The sequence below is a fragment of the Drosophila pseudoobscura genome, chromosome 4, assembly GCF_009870125.1.
Source record: "Drosophila pseudoobscura strain MV-25-SWS-2005 chromosome 4, UCI_Dpse_MV25, whole genome shotgun sequence".
Classification (NCBI taxonomy): Eukaryota; Metazoa; Arthropoda; class Insecta; order Diptera; family Drosophilidae; genus Drosophila; species Drosophila pseudoobscura.
Genome location: NC_046681.1, coordinates 6,909,218 through 6,926,583, shown reverse-complemented (window position 1 = coordinate 6,926,583; position 17,366 = coordinate 6,909,218). Strand labels below are relative to the sequence as shown.

Sequence of the window (17,366 nt, the reverse complement as noted above, 5' to 3'; positions counted from 1 at the left end):
ATTCGATTACATCAACTGTTATCATTGCTCATTTTTGCGTTTTTGTTATTTTGGTATATTTTTGAGGGTCGGACGGTATATTTTATCCGCGGTCACACTGAACTGCCCTAATAAATATGACGAAAGATTGTAAATTTTGCCTAAAAAAAGTGAATAATAAGTTTAAAGTGATAATGTAGACGTTAACAAATCGACTCCAAATGTATGCACGTTATCAGCGCGTATCATGCACACGAACATCGAACTGTTGTGTTTGTAGTGTTTTCTTCGAACGGAAATATAAAGTCGGGCAGTTCCTGTCTTAATAGGTGAATGCAGTGCGAAGAGTGTGCTTTATTTAGTATATAACTAATTGTGTATATAATTAAAAGTGTGCTGGGGCCAGTGAAAAGTGACAAAAGTGGTGGAAAGGTGGGAGAATCCGAAGGCCCCCATTACTCATTATCTATTTTTGATCCGAATCGACGAACACAACGAAATCAGCAACAAACAACGCAACAAATGATTGTTACAAATAAGCAAAGTTGAAGGTGAGTCGATGCAGAGGGCCAGACAGGTTGGCCTGAAGCGCGCCCTGAAGATGACTCAGGTTTTCCTACGACTATTCCGCAGCCAGGGTTCAGTGGCATCAACATAGCCACAGCCCATTGCAAGCCCCATCTCCCCTACCCGCGGTCGATGCGTCAGCGGGCCTGCATGCAACTAAAGCAACAATCTCGAGGCTCTCGGGGCAGAAGTAACTTCCCCGAACCCCTCTGCACCTCCTCATGCAAGTGTAATTTACTGCCGGCTCAAGGAAGGCACAGTGCGCCGTCTCGTGGAGTTTGCAGGTCACAGAGGTTGAAGTGTCCCGCCATTTATGCTGCATAATCCATTGGGTCAATAGCAGGGGCCGCAGCTCTGTAGCATCCGTGCCTCCTCGGCCATGTTTCCCGCCTTAAGTGGGTGCTCCCCTGCCTGGTATCCCTGTCTATATGTACACATGTACCTTCCTCCGCTGCCGCTTGTTTGCACGGCAAGACGACGATGAGACGAAGACGAAGGAGGAGAAGGGGGCCACGCAACCGTTGAGCACGTTTCAAAGCCCCGAACCAGAGAGAACCATTGCCAGCAGTCGCCCCGAACGAAAGTTGAACGGTTGCCAAAATAAAATTCTGTCAAAGGCAAATATCAAACAAATGCACATTCGCTCCTCTACCGTGTATCATGCACTTGAGAGGTTTCAGAACAGGTTAAAAAAAAAATAACAGCTTAAATATATTTAAGAAAAAAGTTTCAGTTTGGTTTTCTTTGGAAGACTCCAAAGATGATTGACTATTGCGAATACAGGGTACAAAACAGTCGAGTTTTCATTCGACCGCATTATTGTTATTGCTATTGTTGCGCTCTATTGATAGCGTTTCGTGAATTATATGAGTATTTATATTTGAAGAAAGTCATGCGCTTGATTTTCATCCGGGAATGCCAAGAGAACAGAGCAGAACAGCGCTGCTTCATGGTCCCGGTTGCTGTTGACCTCATTTTCCCCGTGGCATTGGCAATACGATGCTCAAATTCAGAAACTCTGAAAGAGAGAACTTCAAAGTCCAATCAAATCAAATCAAATTATGAACTCCCTCGCCCACGCACCTCTTTCGAGAACCGAATCCTCCCACTGGCAACGGCAACTCGAACTGAAGATATCTATAAATACGGCGGAGCAATCAAATTATATTATGTCTATATATTGTGCTCTCGTATGCACCCCCAATGCGGATGGGGGGGGTGGGGGAAATGCATCTCAAGTGGTACCTCAGGCCTGTTGTAAATCTCGGTATTGACACATTGAAGGGGATTCGAGAGGCGGATACGCCGAGTGGATAGATGGATGGTTGCATGTGGCGGGGAGGAGCAGGGGAACCAGCCCTGACGAGATCTCGCCGGCTGCAGAACTGCATAAATTTGGTTTGTCTTTGGCTGCCTTTGTTTTCCTTTCTTTGACTTTGCGCGAGAGCAAACAAAGAATACGAAAAAGAATAACAAATCTACTTTCGGCGTTGTTTACGCTCTCCGTGGCACACCAGAAATACACATCGTGGGATCTCATAGGTATTCCCCTACGCTCGCACTGATTCCCCGTCAAATTGCCCATTTCCGGAAGCCGTAGCTTGTGCATTTGATTTCTGACATCGGTGACAGATCGTTAATATCCGAAAGAGTCCATCATATCGTAGAATTATATTTAGAGAGCGTGGGCTTGGTACACATACATAAATATGTACATATGTTTCTGTGATTTGGATGACATTGCTGCGTCGGCGCCATGTGCAGGTTTAATGAATTAATTAAAATGTTGTGCAGTTGCAGCTTGTGGCGGCTGTGGTACTTGCCTCCCTCGTGGTCCCTCATGCACAGACAGCCACAGAGAGAGAGAGAGAGAGAGAGAGACAGAGGCGGCATCGCATCTGTTCTTCGCTTGCATCATTAGGGGACGAGATGCTGCAGAGCCACGGCTGCCACCTACGGAAATTTGATTATTGTTGGCCACGGACTTAAGCGGTTTCAGGGTTGCCATCAGGGGAAGTCGCACAGCTAATTCTATGTTTGTTTTATCTGTGTATCCAGTACATGGTCGATAGAGATAGAGATTAAACTCATAGATGGATTCCATACCAGATCGTGGAAACATCAACAACGTCCCACTTTATCCAACATACGTACATCTTCCGAACTGAACGGAACAGGTGATTCCTTCCCTTCCGTATATCATCAATATACGTATGCACACGCTCTCAAACCATAAACATAGAAATATCACGTCCAGCAAATATGCTATGATTCCTACGCGAAATATTTTAATGGGCTTTTGAAAAACAAACGACGAAAGCACGACGGGGAACGACGGTCTACATTTCTCAATGAAACAAAATTAAGATATATAGTATGTACTCGCAGAGTGATCCCCATTTTGGAATTTCGAATTGGGAGGCTGTGGCGGTGGCTGTAGCGGTGGCCAAGTTCCCATATTGTCATATCTGTGTTGATTTTTCAAGAAAATATGCGCTGTATCCGCCCGAGAACAGACACATATATTGTATCTCATGAATGTAGGCTTCTCTCGCGATCGATCCCACACTGCCGCAGAGAGACCTAGAGAAAGAGCAGGAGAGAGTGAGAGTGATGTCTCGGAGGGAAAACCGTGAAAATTCGGCTGCTTTTTGTCGCCTGTTTTCTGTGCTTCGTCGTCCGCAGCAGTTTCGCTGAAGCAATGAACGCGTGCGGTGCAACGTCTGAGAGCAACAGCAACAGCAACGGCGGAAAACGGAAAACGACGAATTTTCGTACAACAATTCATCGTTGAACAAGTATACAATATATTCCTTATAATTCTGTATAATCGAAAGAGTGCGAGTCGAATGCTCTGTAGCCACAATCTGAAGGCATTTCACGCGTGTGTGCAACCAAAACGTGACCTTGCCTCAGTGAAAAAATCTCAGACAGAATTCCGAGGAAAATCGTCTGATTAATCTTGACAACTTTCGCCAAAAGGAAGGCCCTCGGCTTTCCCGGGAACTGTAATGGAACTTGTCTTTTGGCCAACAGTTTGAGAGTCTCGGAAAGCGTATTGTAGGTACATATATCTCGCGATATCTCGTTATAGCCGGATTCCCATTCCCATATGCCATATGGGAGAGAGTCGAGTCGTCAAGATTTATATATAATTTCGTCGGTTTTTTATTTTTAGTAGGCAAGTCAGGAAAACAAAAAAAAAATAGCATTTTGGGCAAAATAGAAACATGTTTTTCATATTTTTGCGTTTGCTCATTGCAGCAATAGCAACAAGAATGTGATTAATCTATTTATATAAGTATATTTACACATTATACACATACTATGTGCAGTATGTAAAGGTGTAGGATACAGAAAGTGTACAAAAAGTAATACAACTATGTATAATTTGTATCTATCCCTTGATCAGGGACACATCCCCATTTGCCAGATACATTATTTGACAATTTATTGAACTGCTTCCAAAGGCGATGAATCATTCGTGGGAAAAGTTTTCCACGAACTATACCCGCAATAGTTTATAAATTATTTATCAGCCTAGATAGGACTTTACGAGCATGGCTTGGTGTTAATAAAAACGTTTACTTGCTGATTGTTTAATTAATAAGTCGGGTATTATGTGTCGTATGGCGAAGGTTTCGAGGTGCATGTGTACATACACAGGTGCAAATGTAGAGGTTCAAGAGTGACGCGGTGCAAGGACAGACGAGCCCATGCGAACGAAGCTTGCAATCAGCGCGAGAGATCGAGAGAGCGCGGGAGAGCGCGAGAGCAGCTTAGATGCTGCTGCTGGCACAGCAAAAGCGAACGGAAAAGGGCGAGATAAGCAACGAAAGAACGGTACAGCTAAAGAGCATTTGCTGCTGCCGTGTGTAAGCATGTAAAAATGTTTCGATACAGTGGGCAGTGCAATGAACGAACAATAATAGCGAATTACTCTATACGCCGCCATTGGCTATGAATTCTTGATTTATTCTATCGCACTGCGTGACTCGCCACGTACATATGTTATAAATATATCTAGGAAATATTTCAATAATTTGAAGATATATGTGTGTACATATTTAATGTGGAAACCGAATTAATAAACCAACAGATCTGCACTATTTGTTTCTCCTGCGAAACCACTTCCTCCCGGGGAGAATCGTCTGCCATTTAAGTTTAACGATATCCATAAAAAATCTTCGATTCACAATGTATTCTGCTTGTCCGAAATCGCTTGCAGATCTTTTAAAGTAATGTTCAAACAACCCATAAAGAATCGGCTCGTAAACATTTTCGTACACGACACGGTCGTTGTTTATGATTTATATGTTCTCTGCTCTCTGCTCCTCTCTCTCCGTTCTTCAGATTGTTTTTATTGGCCTACCAAATGTTCTGATTTCGTAATCTCTGAGTGGTTTCCTCTTCTCTTACACTTTCCCAATGGCTGCTGGCTGCGGCTCTGACCTTGGCCGTCGTGTACCGCGCACGAGTTTTCCAGACACTTGCAGCATGCCAGGGCGAGGCGGGGAGGGAGGCGCTAGAAAATGTCAAGAGACTTGCGCACGCCTTTTCCGACAAGAGCAACAGATGTTTCACAATTTGTTTTCTTTTGGGGCCATTCCAATGTTTAGATAGCGCTGAAGCCAATGGAATCTTTAACGATCCGCGATGATGAGAGCAAATTGCAATGCTGCGTAGGTGCCGGCATAATGTTGGTGGATTGGACAGACCGACAGACATACATGCGGACATTTATAGAGATACAGATATAGAGATATGTATGTGTGTGCTCACAGATGGTCAATGGATGGGTATTTCATTGAAAAACTCGCTTGATTTTGATGATTTTTCAAGTTCAGCAACTGAAGATGTTCCTCCTGCTTTCCCCTCGTTTCAGCTTAAGCAATCCAGTGCAGACCCAGAGCAACCCTGACGAGAGCGAGAGAGCCAGAGAGCCGAAGATGGAGCATCCACTGGTAGTGCAGGCCGAGTACTCCTTCATGGGCAGCAACAACGACGAGCTGTGCTTCAAGAAGGGCGACATCATCACAGTCACCCAGCGCGAGGACGGCGGCTGGTGGGAGGGCACGCTGAACGACAAGACTGGCTGGTTTCCCAGCAACTACGTGAACGAATGCAAGGCCCAGCTGCCGCTGGCCGAGACCATACGTCCGCCGGAGGAGATACAGGAGTATCGCTCGGTGGTGCTCAAGGACCTCCTCGACTCGGAGCGGGCCCATGTGGCGGAACTGCAGGGCCTGCTCGAGAACTTCCTGGAGCCCATGCAACAGACCCAAATGTAGGTCCAGGTCCTTCTCTTTCCCCGCAAAGTGATTCTCTTCAAGTGATTTGTTCTTTGCTCCTCCTTACAGTCTCAACCAGGACGAGTACGCCCAGCTGATGTGCAACTTTGTGGAGATTGTGCGGACACACGAGGAGCTGCTCCTGCAGATCGAGGAGTGCAACGACCGCGTGGGCAAGCTGTTCCTCACCAGCGCCCCCCTCATGAAGAAGGTCCACCAGGCCTACTGTGCAGCCCATCCCAAAGCCATAGTCATATTGGATAAGTACAAGTGAGTGGATCCTTGCTGGATCAACAGTACAATACTCATATATGTATTGATATACTCGTTTATCCAGGGATGACCTGGAGAAGTACATGGAACGCCAGGGAGCGGCCACTCCAGGGCTGTTGGTCCTCACCACGGGCCTCTCGAAGCCCTTCCGGCGGCTGGACAAGTACTCGGCCATGCTGCAGGAGCTGGAGCGGCACATGGAGAGCAGCCACCCCGACCGAGGCGATACTCAGCGCAGTGTGGCCGTTTACAAGGACATTGCGGCCACCTGCTCGGCCACGCGGCGTCAGAAGGAGCTGGAGCTGCAGGTTCTGACAGGGCCAGTGCGCGGCTGGCAGGGCCAGGAGCTGAGTACTCTGGGCGACATCATACACATGGGCAGCGTGGCCGTGGGCGCTGACCATCGGGACCGCTACTTCGTGCTGTTCCCCCAGACGCTGCTCATCCTGAGTGTCAGTCAGCGCATGAGCGCCTTCATCTACGAGGTGGGAATCGCTATTTTGTTTTTCCTATGTCCGTAATCTGTATTTCTCGATGGATGTTTACTGCAGGGCAAACTGCCGCTCACTGGCATCATCGTTCACCGCCTGGAGGACACGGACGCCATCAAGAACGCCTTCGAGATCAGCAGCCCACTGATCGACCGCATAGTGGCGGTCTGCCAGGGACCCAGCGAGGCCAACAAGTGGGTGGAGCTGCTGAACGCCAACAACCCCAGTCTGCCGATGGGCATCAAGCGGCAGCTGAGCAACCTGAGCAACTCCTCTCTGGGGCACCTGAATGCGGCGCACGTAAGTGACGAGTTTTTACCGAACTTGATTGCTCTTGATTACCTCGTATTTATTTTGTACCACTCTGAACACTGAACCCTGTAATCTGAACTCTGAAATCTGAATCTTGGCCACTGAGCAGCTCAGCCAGCACCTGGATTCGCGTGGCTACTGCACGCGGTTCTCGCTCTGCGCGTACTACTCCAGCCCGTCCAGTGGGGCCAATGCCCGACCGGTGCGCACGACGCTCCCGCCCAGCAACTATCCGCCCACGGCGCCCTATGCGAACCTCAGTGCGCACTTTGCCAGGCTGGTTAGGGCCGGAGGACTGAGGAGTGCGATTGTCAAGATGCTGCTGTACCCACAGGCTCGCCAGAGCATCGATCTCATGCGCATTGCCCTGCGCAAGAAGCGCTGCCACAAGGCGGCTGCCAAGCTCAAGGATCTCAATGGAAACGGGGAAACGGGGGAGTCTGGGCAGTCCGGACAGTCGGAGCTGGAGCGGCAGGACGCCATTGAGTTGCCCACAGACTCGGAGAGCTTTGAGGACGAGTTCGATGACGAGTACCTTCATTCCTGCGACTCGGATCCGTTCGAATACGTTCAGTTTTACCAGAACAAGAGGAACGATTCCGATTCCCTTTGGAACTCCACTGGCACTTTCGTAGACCATGGAGGGGTGTACAGGAGACACTGTTCCTCCATCAATCTCATCAAGCTGGATTCTCTTGATGCCGACGAGGTTCTGGCCCAGAACGAGCTGAAAAAGGAGTCGCTCGTCATTGGATCCAGGGCTCTGCGGGCACTGGCTCGCAAATCGTTGAATCGGAATTCCAGCGTTCACACTTCCACGGCCACCCTGGAGCTGGGCGCCGGCGGTAGCATCACGAGATGTGTCGAGGAGGAGCCAATGCTCCTACCGAAGTTCTCCCTTCAGCAGCAGAGCTCCGACGCCAGTTCCATGTATGCGGGCCGCCTGGGCGGGGCCTTTACGGCGTGCGAGAACCTGGCCAGCATGCCCGATGATCTCAGCCTCAGCCAGGGGCAGGGCGCACAGGAGGCACCTGTTCCTCTTCCTGCCTCTCCGACGGAGCGGCACAGCATGCCAAGCATTTTCGTGGGCAACCGGTTCAATCTGTCGAAGAACACAGAGGTCTATGTGCCCACGTGGAAGGATCGGCAGGAGATGCAGAACCAGAGCGTAGATGGGCAGCCAGAGGACGGTGTGCACTCCAGCTCCCTGGATCTTCCCGCTGCGTGTCTCACCGCTCCCGACAAGATGCAGGCGGAGCTGCTCTATAACTTCGACGATGACCTGGCGTCCCTGGAGAGTCCACTGCAGTTGCAGCTGCAGCGCGAGAGCCTGCCCTTCCAGAGCCACAATCTCAACTCGGATAAGAGGGTCTCCCACAAGAGCGACAGTCCCTCGTCAGGCCACCCTCAAACAGATTCCAATCAGGCGGCGCGGAGCATCTCAACGACCGAGCTGTGCATCGAGACCGCCTCCAAGAAGCGCGAACCCGACCCGGAGCGCAGCAGGGACTCCATTAGACGCTGCATAAGCTATCAGTTTCTGCAGATGTCCAACCGACCTCCGCCGCCAAACCCGCCTCGTCGGGATCCAGATCTCCATTTGCACTCGAAGTGCCGCTGCTGCGAGAGCTCCCAGTGCCCCAGTCCGCGCTCCAGTGACAGCGGCATGGCTGGAAGCTGCACCATAGCCTCACCAGACCCCCCCAATCCCGAGTCCTATTTTCCAATGGCCGCCACTGGACAAGATGTCCCTGACAGCGCGGAGTCCGAGCGCTTCGATGTGTGCGGCATGTTCCGGGAGAAGTTTCTGACACCAGAGGCCACGCAGGAAGAGGCAGAGGCGGAGACAGTCGACGAGCTGCCAGAAGAGCCGACCACACCCACGAACCGAAAGGAATCCGGGGAAAATGCATCTGTCGTCAGCTCAACGCAGATTCAAGTGAATACCAGGAGTATTTTCCTGCCCTGCAGCTCCAGCATGGACGAGACCACGAGAACCACTCCGGCAAACGGATCCGATCCCCTGATCAGCTCCAGCTCAGTGGGGCAGCTGGACACGGAGCCACGGGCCACGTTTCGCTCTGGGATGTACGCGCACTGGTGGAAGAAGGAGCGGCTGCCCCCGGAGGTGGTGCGGGGCATAGCCCACGCCTACAACAAGAGTCTGCCGTCGGTGCATGACAGCAAGGACTCCAAGGACTCGGGATCCGTGTGCTCCAGCTGCTTCTGCTCCTTCGAAGCCAGCGGATACAGTGAGGGAGCCCTCTACTGCTCCGTGTGCCAGAACTGCGTGGACTACTACAACGGGAGCACCACCAGCACCACCAACACCACCACCACGACGGCATCCGCCTCCTCTGGCTGTCCCCTGTGCAGCGAGGATGAGGCGCCTACCAACAGCTGCCCGTCGACCCGCCTGTCCGCCGCTCGCGGGGCGTACGCCAGCGAGCCGGCCTACTCCTCCTCGCTCGACTGTCCCATTTGTGCGGCGCGCGTGGCTTTCGCGGGCGAAGAAGGCAAGCAAACCGAAATGTGTTGCCTTCCAGGTCGCCCGGCGACTCGTCTCAGTCCGAGACTGAGATGCGTGGGGTGGCCTGGTCGGCGGGCGTTTGTGCACGTGTTCCGTTTGATTGTTTTGTAAATTCGTTTTGCTCTCTCATGTCCTCCACATTCAAACTCAAATCCTAATGCTCGAATCGGCAAACAAAACATTTGGCAAAAAGCAGCACGTCCAAAAGTTACGATCGCATCCACACAACGCTTCCTCATCATCACATCCTTGACTAACCCGTGTATGGCCCGAAACTAGTTTCTTGTTCGCATAACATACTGTGGGATATTCTGCATATCTGGATAGCTATGAATGCTGGCCGTAGTACTCGGAGAAGTGAACCAGAACCTCGTCTGGGGCCATCCTATTCGCCCACTAATCATTCCTATTCAGAAGTTCCCTGCAGAAATTATGTTACTTTTTGGCGATGTTTTTGCATTGAGGTTCCATCTTTGTAGCCAAACGAATTACAAAACATTTATCTAACGCTCAGCACCACAAAGATCCACAAATTCTAAAAGAGAAAACGCATTCGATTCGATTTGCTTGCTGCGCTTTGCTCGCTGCAGCCACAGGACTGCTTGCCGCCTGTACGTTGTTCTTGTTATTGCAGCCGTTCCGCCAAGACTGATCCTCTGATCTAAAGACTGATTACTGTTTATTGTTGAGTATTCATGAGGTGTATCTTTCCTTTGCAGATGTCTCCGCCATCGAGCCACAGCCTGCTGCTGCCTCCGCAGCCAGGAAGCCGTCAGCAGGCGCCGTCCGGTCCGCCAGGCATCGGGAGCGCGAACAGCAGCGCGGGCAACAGCCTGCAGGGCTCCCCAGCCACCAACTCGATGTCACAACACAAACGGAGCCAGTCCTTCAACCACCACCTGAGCTACAACCAGTACACGCACACTCAGCCTCCACCACATCTTCTGCATCCACCACAACCACCAAGTCTGCCAAGTCATCTGGGGGCGGCCGGCCACAGATCAAGTTCAGCCCAGACACCAAGCAGCAAGACAGCCCCGGGCCCAGCACCAGCCACGGACGGCAGCCCGGCGGCCCAGCAGGCAGCAGCAGCAGCGGCAACAACGGCGGGGCCAAGCGCAAGGAAAGGAAGCACAAAGGGTGAGCCCGGTCCGGCAGATTCCAAATAATCCGTTCCACTAATGGTTGTCGTCTCTGAATTCTCAGCTAACTGGACCATCAGCTGTTTGCGTCCTACGCCGCCGCTGCGCCCCAGTTTGTTGAACACCTCCAGCGGCGGAGGCGGTGGCAGTGGCAGTGGCGGCGGCAGCAGCAGTTCCTCCAACGCCCTGGCCAGCTACTGCAGCGGACGAAAGAACCAGCCCACCTTCGAGGAGGATGCCCTGGTGCTGCGCGTCTTCGAGGCCTACTGCGCCGCCTATCAGAACAGCGCCAGGAACACCATACACTCGGGTAAGTGGCGCAGGCCGCCGAACATGTGCCTCATCTAGCGAAAAGCTGTAGCCATCTTTGCCAGCTTTGTAAACCTTTCCGTGTTGTGCCATGAACTCCCAAACAAATTACCATCACTTGCTGAAGAAGCAAGAAGCTAAATTGAAAAATAGTTTGAATATTGCTTAATTATTTTACTTATCACACTCACACACCACACACAGCTGTACAATCCTCACAAACACACACACACACTCACTTAAATGGCTTAATATATCGTTATCACTTTGCTGTTTTAGTTGTATAATTTAATTCCTTTTTAACCACCAAGAACCATCAATTTATCCACTAAACCACGAAGAAGAGTTTTCCAAATTGAAGCGACAATTGTACTCGTACTAGGCTTAGGCGAAAATTTACTTTTAAGCTCAAAAATTGTTAACCAAACATAACACTTAAGAGAGACTATTGATTTGTAATGTTTTAGTTGAAGAATTGGCAATTGGCGATTAATGTTTCGTTTTAAGCTACTCGTGTACTCGCATATGGAGGGAGATGCTCTGCGCGAGAGAGGAACCAACGTTTTTGTTAAATCTCTGATATTCTTTTGTACAGTTTTGAACTTGGATTGTTTTGTTTTGTTCCCACATTGAATAAATACTGTTTCTGTTATCCCATTACCTATGTAAACCCTAGTTTAATTTATTTATATCGCTGTTCACTCCACCACACACTATCCACCAATCCATCCAAGCCCCTAGTTGCACATTACTCGTATAAGTACTTGTTTAGCCAGGGTTTTCGGTTTAATATTCTTTGGAGCGACTGATTACCGCACACTAACTGTCATTAATGGTCTTAAAGTACTTCCCAATGTTCTGTTCTGTTCTCATCCCCAACCTGGTAGCTGGTATCTGGTTCTGGTATCTGTCCACTCTCCTGGCTCGGTCTCCACCTCCATCCTTACACAATCCCCACATCTTACATCCCACTTATGCTTATTATCACACTCTACGTATGTCTGTATGTTTGCTGTTGTCTCCTTTGGCGTTGTAAGCTGATTGTGCTCCCCGTTCTGGGTTCCTTTCATTTGTGTTTAGTTTTTGGGTTTTGGTTCTGCGTCCTTCCTGTTGTCGCTGTTGGTATTTCGTTTTTCCGTTTCTTCAAATATCTTCATTTTTCTCTCTCTCTTTCCAACAACTCCTGAACCGAACCAAACCGAACCGAACGCCTCTGTAGTCTTGCAACCCTGGACTCCGTGCCTGCCCATACGCGGCGGCAAGCTGAAAACGAGCAAGACCTTCTCGACCTCCAATCCTCAGCTGCCTTTCATAGCCAATGCCACCTACCTCAACCAGGCACAGCACCAGCAGCAGCAGCAGCAGCAACACCAGCACCATCAACAGCAGCAGCAGCAGCAGAGCCGTCAGCACTCGGCAGGAAGCCTGAACTCCTCGTTCATTTGGAGGGAGGCCAGCCCGAACAACTTCAACCTGTATTCCAGCTCGGTGTCCTCCTCGCTGAACGCGGCCCCTGGGCAGCGCTACTCCATCACAGGGGCGGGCGGAGGCTCGCCCTCGATCAAGGACTACCAGCGGGCTCTGTCCGAGGAGCGGGCCACCAGGAAGTCCCTGAACCGACTCAAGAGCGGCTTCGGCTCTGGCTACGACAACGTATGCACTTCGCCCTTGTTGCCCAGGAAAAACAAGCCCGCCCCCAAGCTAGTAGCCCAGCAATCGTATCAGAGATCGGGCGGCACCACCACCATTGTGAAGCCGAATCCTGATGGAACCGCTGCCCATCCCGGACTCTACGACCGGCGGCTGAACCGATCCTTTGAGACCTCCACCTCCCACCGCTATGCCGGCTACGGGGCTGGCTACCTGATGAACTGCGGCGGGGCCCTGCGCACCAGCACCCTTCAGCGGAGCACGCCGCAGCTGGCCGGAGCCGAGCGGTCGGACGACAGCGACGTGGAGCGCGGCGACCACGGGTGTGCCTCACTGCTGCGCAACGGAGCGGGTCCGGCCTCCCTGGAGCTGAACTCTGACGGTACCAAGCGGCAGTCGGGCAGCTGGTGTTGCGGTAATTTTGTGATGAAGCAGTGGCGCAAGATCAACCACGTCTGAGTCTGGCCTGAGTCTGTGTGGTCGGGGCATGCCTCATCAATCATCTGCATCCGAATCCGAATCAGCATAAGCATCAGCATCAGCATTCGCATCCCGCATTGCCGCCTGCTTCGGCTCCAGCTTCAGCTCAAGCTGCTGCCCCAGCTTTGCTTTGAATGCGCTCTGTGTGCGATAATTGAAGAATATTTAATTATTTTTAGTTGATTACTGGCTGCTCAACGCTTTCAATGCCAAAAGCCTTAGCCTTAGCCTTAGATCGTAATGTTTCAATGAGCAACCGGACAACTAATTTGTACAAGACCAGAGAAAATTCGTTAGAAAGCCGAGGCTGCTCCTCGTCACTTGACCAAATGTTTGTACAAATTACTTGCCAGTCCTAGCCTAGCCATAAGCGCCGCCTTGATGTGTCTATATTTAATTACGAGTAATGTTTGTGTGTGTTTACCCTAGCTGACATTGTAATACGAGTGTGTGCCCCTTGTAGTTGGGCGCCTCCGTGACAAGACTAAGCGAAATAGAGACTAGCTCTTGGATGCTATCCCATCCATTTGTGTGGATGACACTTGAAGTGCAACAGCAATTGCAGCTGCATCTGGTTCCTGGATTCTGGCTTCTGGCTTCTGCCACCAAAACTATATAACAAATGGTTTAGGCTGAACAGAAAGGCTTTATATTTCCGTCCTCGGCTTTAGATCCTATATTTTGTATTTGTGTACGGCCATGCGAGAGTGGAACACGTTTTGCTATAGCTCTATATTTGTATACTTGGGTAGATTATCCTTTGCCATAGCGTAAACTATATTTATACTACTATAAACACTTGCATCTACTCGTAATCGTAATCGTATTTATGTTTGTGCGTACTAAACCAAAATGGGAAGACTGCTGCCCAGTTAGATACATATTTATTACCTGTACTCGTGTGTAGTCGCGTTACCTGCCTAGCATACTCGTAGAGTATGATTCGAATCAAAGAACGTGCAATGTGTAATCAAAGGCGCTGAGGGGCCTCCAAGTAGAGGCGAGCCCTGTGCCGAGTCAAGTCTCTTAGCCATAGCTAAAACCAGCAACTAAATCAAAGTAACCTACTGTTGTGCATTATTAAACGAGGGAAACGAAACGGATTCCCCAACGTATTTGTAAGTGTTTTGTGAAAACGTTGTCTAACCAAATGAACTACCTTATAATCTACTATTAATCAGTTTATACGTTTGTATTGTACTCGAATTGAATTGATATTAGTCGAGAGGCGAGTGAGATGATTCAAACGAAACAAAACGAAACGAAACGAATTATGAATAAATTCATTTACAAGCCGAATCTCCCATTGTTTGTCTGTGTGGCTGTTGTGTGTTGTTCATTAATATTTATACTTATCTCCATATACTCACTCCATACACTTTTGAAATATACCTAGTATAATTTGATGTATTGTAGTTAGACTAGATCTAGATCCAAATGTTGCAATTCGGGAGCCAAGCTTTGAGTTGTGGATCCAGAACTACATAGTGTACGATATAAGATACGCTACCAGCAGCAATTCTTCCTAGCACTTTCTTCATTTCCGTTTTGATAGCTTACAATTATGATTTACGCATACTCGTATACATTATACATAGACATAGCCATAGACATCTATTTGTATCACTTATCACCCCCTTCTACATACATACATATATCGTTATTCGATCCGATCCGATCCTCAACCAATCACACAACACTAACATATTTTGTTCTTTATTCTTTTATCCACCTGAAATACAAATCCAAATCCCACAACCGAGCAGGCCTTGAGAACGAGGACATGACACCGACGTTGCGCCAGCTCTGGACCGCCATCCGCCAGATGCAGCAGGACATGTCCCAGATCAAGCTGCAGATCAACGAGGAGCGGGCCCTGCGCGCCGACCTCCAGCAGCTGCTCATGCAGCACCTGGAGACGAGCAGCGTGAGCAGCGGGGCCAACACCCCCAAGTGTTGACTATGCAAGTAGCATCCATCGACGGACGGCCCAGCCACGGCCCCAGCCACGGCCTCTCGCCCACTCCGATGAAACAAATCCCGCCGCCGCTTCTACCTAGCTTTAAATTTTAAAACCTATAAGAATGTTTTACTTTGCATCCCCCTGGGCAGTCGGAGAGTGTGTACCAAAAATAGTATCTACCAATGGACTTTGTGAATCGTATATATCGTACATCGCATACCTATATCTATATTCAATGTATATTTATTCGTGAACGGACAATACGCAAACTGTATGTGAACAAATGTTATGCTAGGCAGCAGCTACCGTCGTGTGCATACCACCTACTCCTAAAATATCTATCGACTTGGGTGTGTGCTCGTACTAAGATTGTACACCCATTTATAGACTAGAGCTAATCAGCATTAACACTGTAAGATGCCAACTCTGAACATCGCAGCGATCCATGTTGCTCGTATAAGCTATGATAGATAGTCCCAGTTTGATCTGCACTTTTCGTTTGCATGCCAGCTTTTCTATATATGGAAATTCAATATGAAAATTCTGAAAATGTGCCAATAGTTTAGTATTCGAATTAAGCGAGTTCTGAAACAACGCTCAACAGAAGTTGTATTTACACATTAAACGTAGAACATTTACTGAATAATATACACGACGATAAACATTGAAACAGTGGCTTTAAGTGCGTCTTAATGAACCCATATGTACTGTACTGCGAGGGATTTCCACATCGAGCCAGTCTTCTAACGAGGCGCGTCGCGGATCCAGATGGTAATCGGAGCCCACATAAACAGCAAAAAAACGGAAACTAAACTAAACCAAATCTGAAGAATGACAATGATTTAACAAGTGTAAAACAATGTATACACGCCACGGCATCTTTGACAATTTTACTGCATAATTTGGAATGCCTTTCAGGCAGGTTTTTCTGCTCTGCTTCCTCCATCTCCATCTCCGTCTAGTGTCTTCTGTCTGCCGTCTGTGTGGAGGTCCATGTCGGACTACTGACGAACATAATGAGATTGCAATCACTCAGCGGCAAATGCAACGGTTGAGGCAGCTGGCGACAAATGAACAGCAAGCGTTAGACAAGACCAAGACCAAGACCAACACCAAGACAATGCTGGCGAAACAAATTCAGTATGTCAGTAAGGATTTGAGAACAATGCAAGCGCTAGTCGGTCTGTCTGGTTGTCTGGCTGGCTGGCTGGCTGATCGGCTTGGAATGTGTCACTTCCACTTCCTGGGGCCGTGGAACTTGGGTGTGAAGAAACGTTGGACTTGCCTTGCCTCGCCTTGCCCTCTGTGTTGTGGCCGCGTCGTGAGGCAGCGGATGTGAAGACTTGCGGAAGTTTTCGCATGCAATCTGCACCGGCCACCCTTCCCTTCCCTTTCCTATCCAGTGGCATTTGTCGAGCCTCCACCTCCTCCAGCCCTCGGCCTGTTAGCAAGACTTATTGCAGCTGCTTAGCCAAATGGTTGAAGATGACGTTGGTGATGGTGGGCCCCTGGGCCGACTTAATGACGATCATTAGCGCTGCTGTTCGGCTTCATATTTTCCAACTATTAAATTATTAGTAATTAGCAATTACTACTTACCTGGCGATTACATAGGCCTACACGTAGAGAGAGGAGGGGATGCCCCATGCTCGCATGATGGTTTGCTTTTACCAAATCAGAAATTCTAAAGTTTACGGCCAATTTAAAAGACATAAAAGCCGTGTTGCTTTTCTTCTGAAAATTATTCAAAAATTGAATTTTTTTTATAGCATGTTTTTTTCTGCGTGCAGCAGCCCAATGCCGGGTCCTCCGTTGTCTGTATTAGATCCCCCGCGAGGCAAGAAAAATAAAACTGAAATTATCGCACTGGGTCCCAGCCTTTCGGTTATGGCTTAAAGTCTTAAGAGGCCCACCGCCGCTCTGAATAATCCACATGGCTCGTTGGTTGGCCGATTTTCAACGCTGCCATGGGATGTCAGCCAAGTCAGACCCGTCCGCGAACGCCATCCCAGTGCCATCTGAGACTTGGTCGGGGCTGGGTAACTTTTCCCGACCCGACCCTGGCTCGAAATTGAAATTATAATTTGCAACCGCAATCAACCGCACTGAATATTCATGTACACACATATACATATGTACATACACCAGATGTGTGTTATGGCTTGTTTAATTTGGCCTAACTATTGTTACTACTTGGTGGGGCCACGTAGCCACACAGAGACGGAGAGCACTGCCTGCCATTCCCCCCTTAACGTCTCCCGGTGCCAATTAATTGTGGCTCTCAATTTGCTTCTGTTTGTTGTGTGAAATTTGCATATGAATATTCGAATATTCAATTTCATTTAAATCCGAATTTGATCCCCTTGTGGCTTTTACTTG

The 17,366-nt window shown here is 49.2% G+C and overlaps 1 protein-coding gene across 10 annotated transcripts; it reads left to right on the top strand.

The window, feature by feature from the left end:
- The first annotated feature begins 53 nt into the window (after nt 1-53).
- On the top strand, nt 54-15,657 carry RtGEF (Rho-type guanine nucleotide exchange factor). Of its 10 annotated transcripts, none has more exons than XM_015181162.2 (9): nt 56-308; nt 5,432-5,833; nt 5,907-6,107; nt 6,175-6,595; nt 6,662-6,901; nt 10,163-10,583; nt 10,650-10,895; nt 12,114-12,959; nt 14,791-15,657. In XM_015181162.2, the coding sequence occupies exons 1-9, from the start codon at nt 205-207 to the stop codon at nt 14,982-14,984; spliced, it is 3,075 nt and encodes a 1,024-aa protein (XP_015036648.2). In that variant the 5' UTR covers nt 56-204; the 3' UTR covers nt 14,985-15,657. The 10 variants fall into 10 exon arrangements, with proteins under 10 accessions (XP_015036653.2, XP_015036648.2, XP_015036650.2 ...); XM_015181169.2 differs by lacking the exons at nt 12,114-12,959; nt 14,791-15,657 and adding exons at nt 372-530; nt 7,023-9,429 and having other exon boundaries at nt 134-308; nt 10,650-10,791; XM_015181167.2 differs by lacking the exons at nt 12,114-12,959; nt 14,791-15,657 and adding an exon at nt 7,023-9,429 and having other exon boundaries at nt 54-308; nt 10,650-10,791.
- The last annotated feature ends 1,709 nt before the right edge of the window (nt 15,658-17,366 follow it).

Coding starts and splice junctions, on each gene's coding strand:
- RtGEF (XM_015181167.2), top strand. CDS start 205: ATGCACGTTATCAGCGCGTATCATGCACACGAACATCGAACTGTTGTG. Junction 309..5,431: donor GGCAGTTCCTGTCTTAATAG/GTGAATGCAGTG, acceptor CCCTCGTTTCAG/CTTAAGCAATCCAGTGCAGA. Junction 6,902..7,022: donor GGCACCTGAATGCGGCGCAC/GTAAGTGACGAG, acceptor GCCACTGAGCAG/CTCAGCCAGCACCTGGATTC.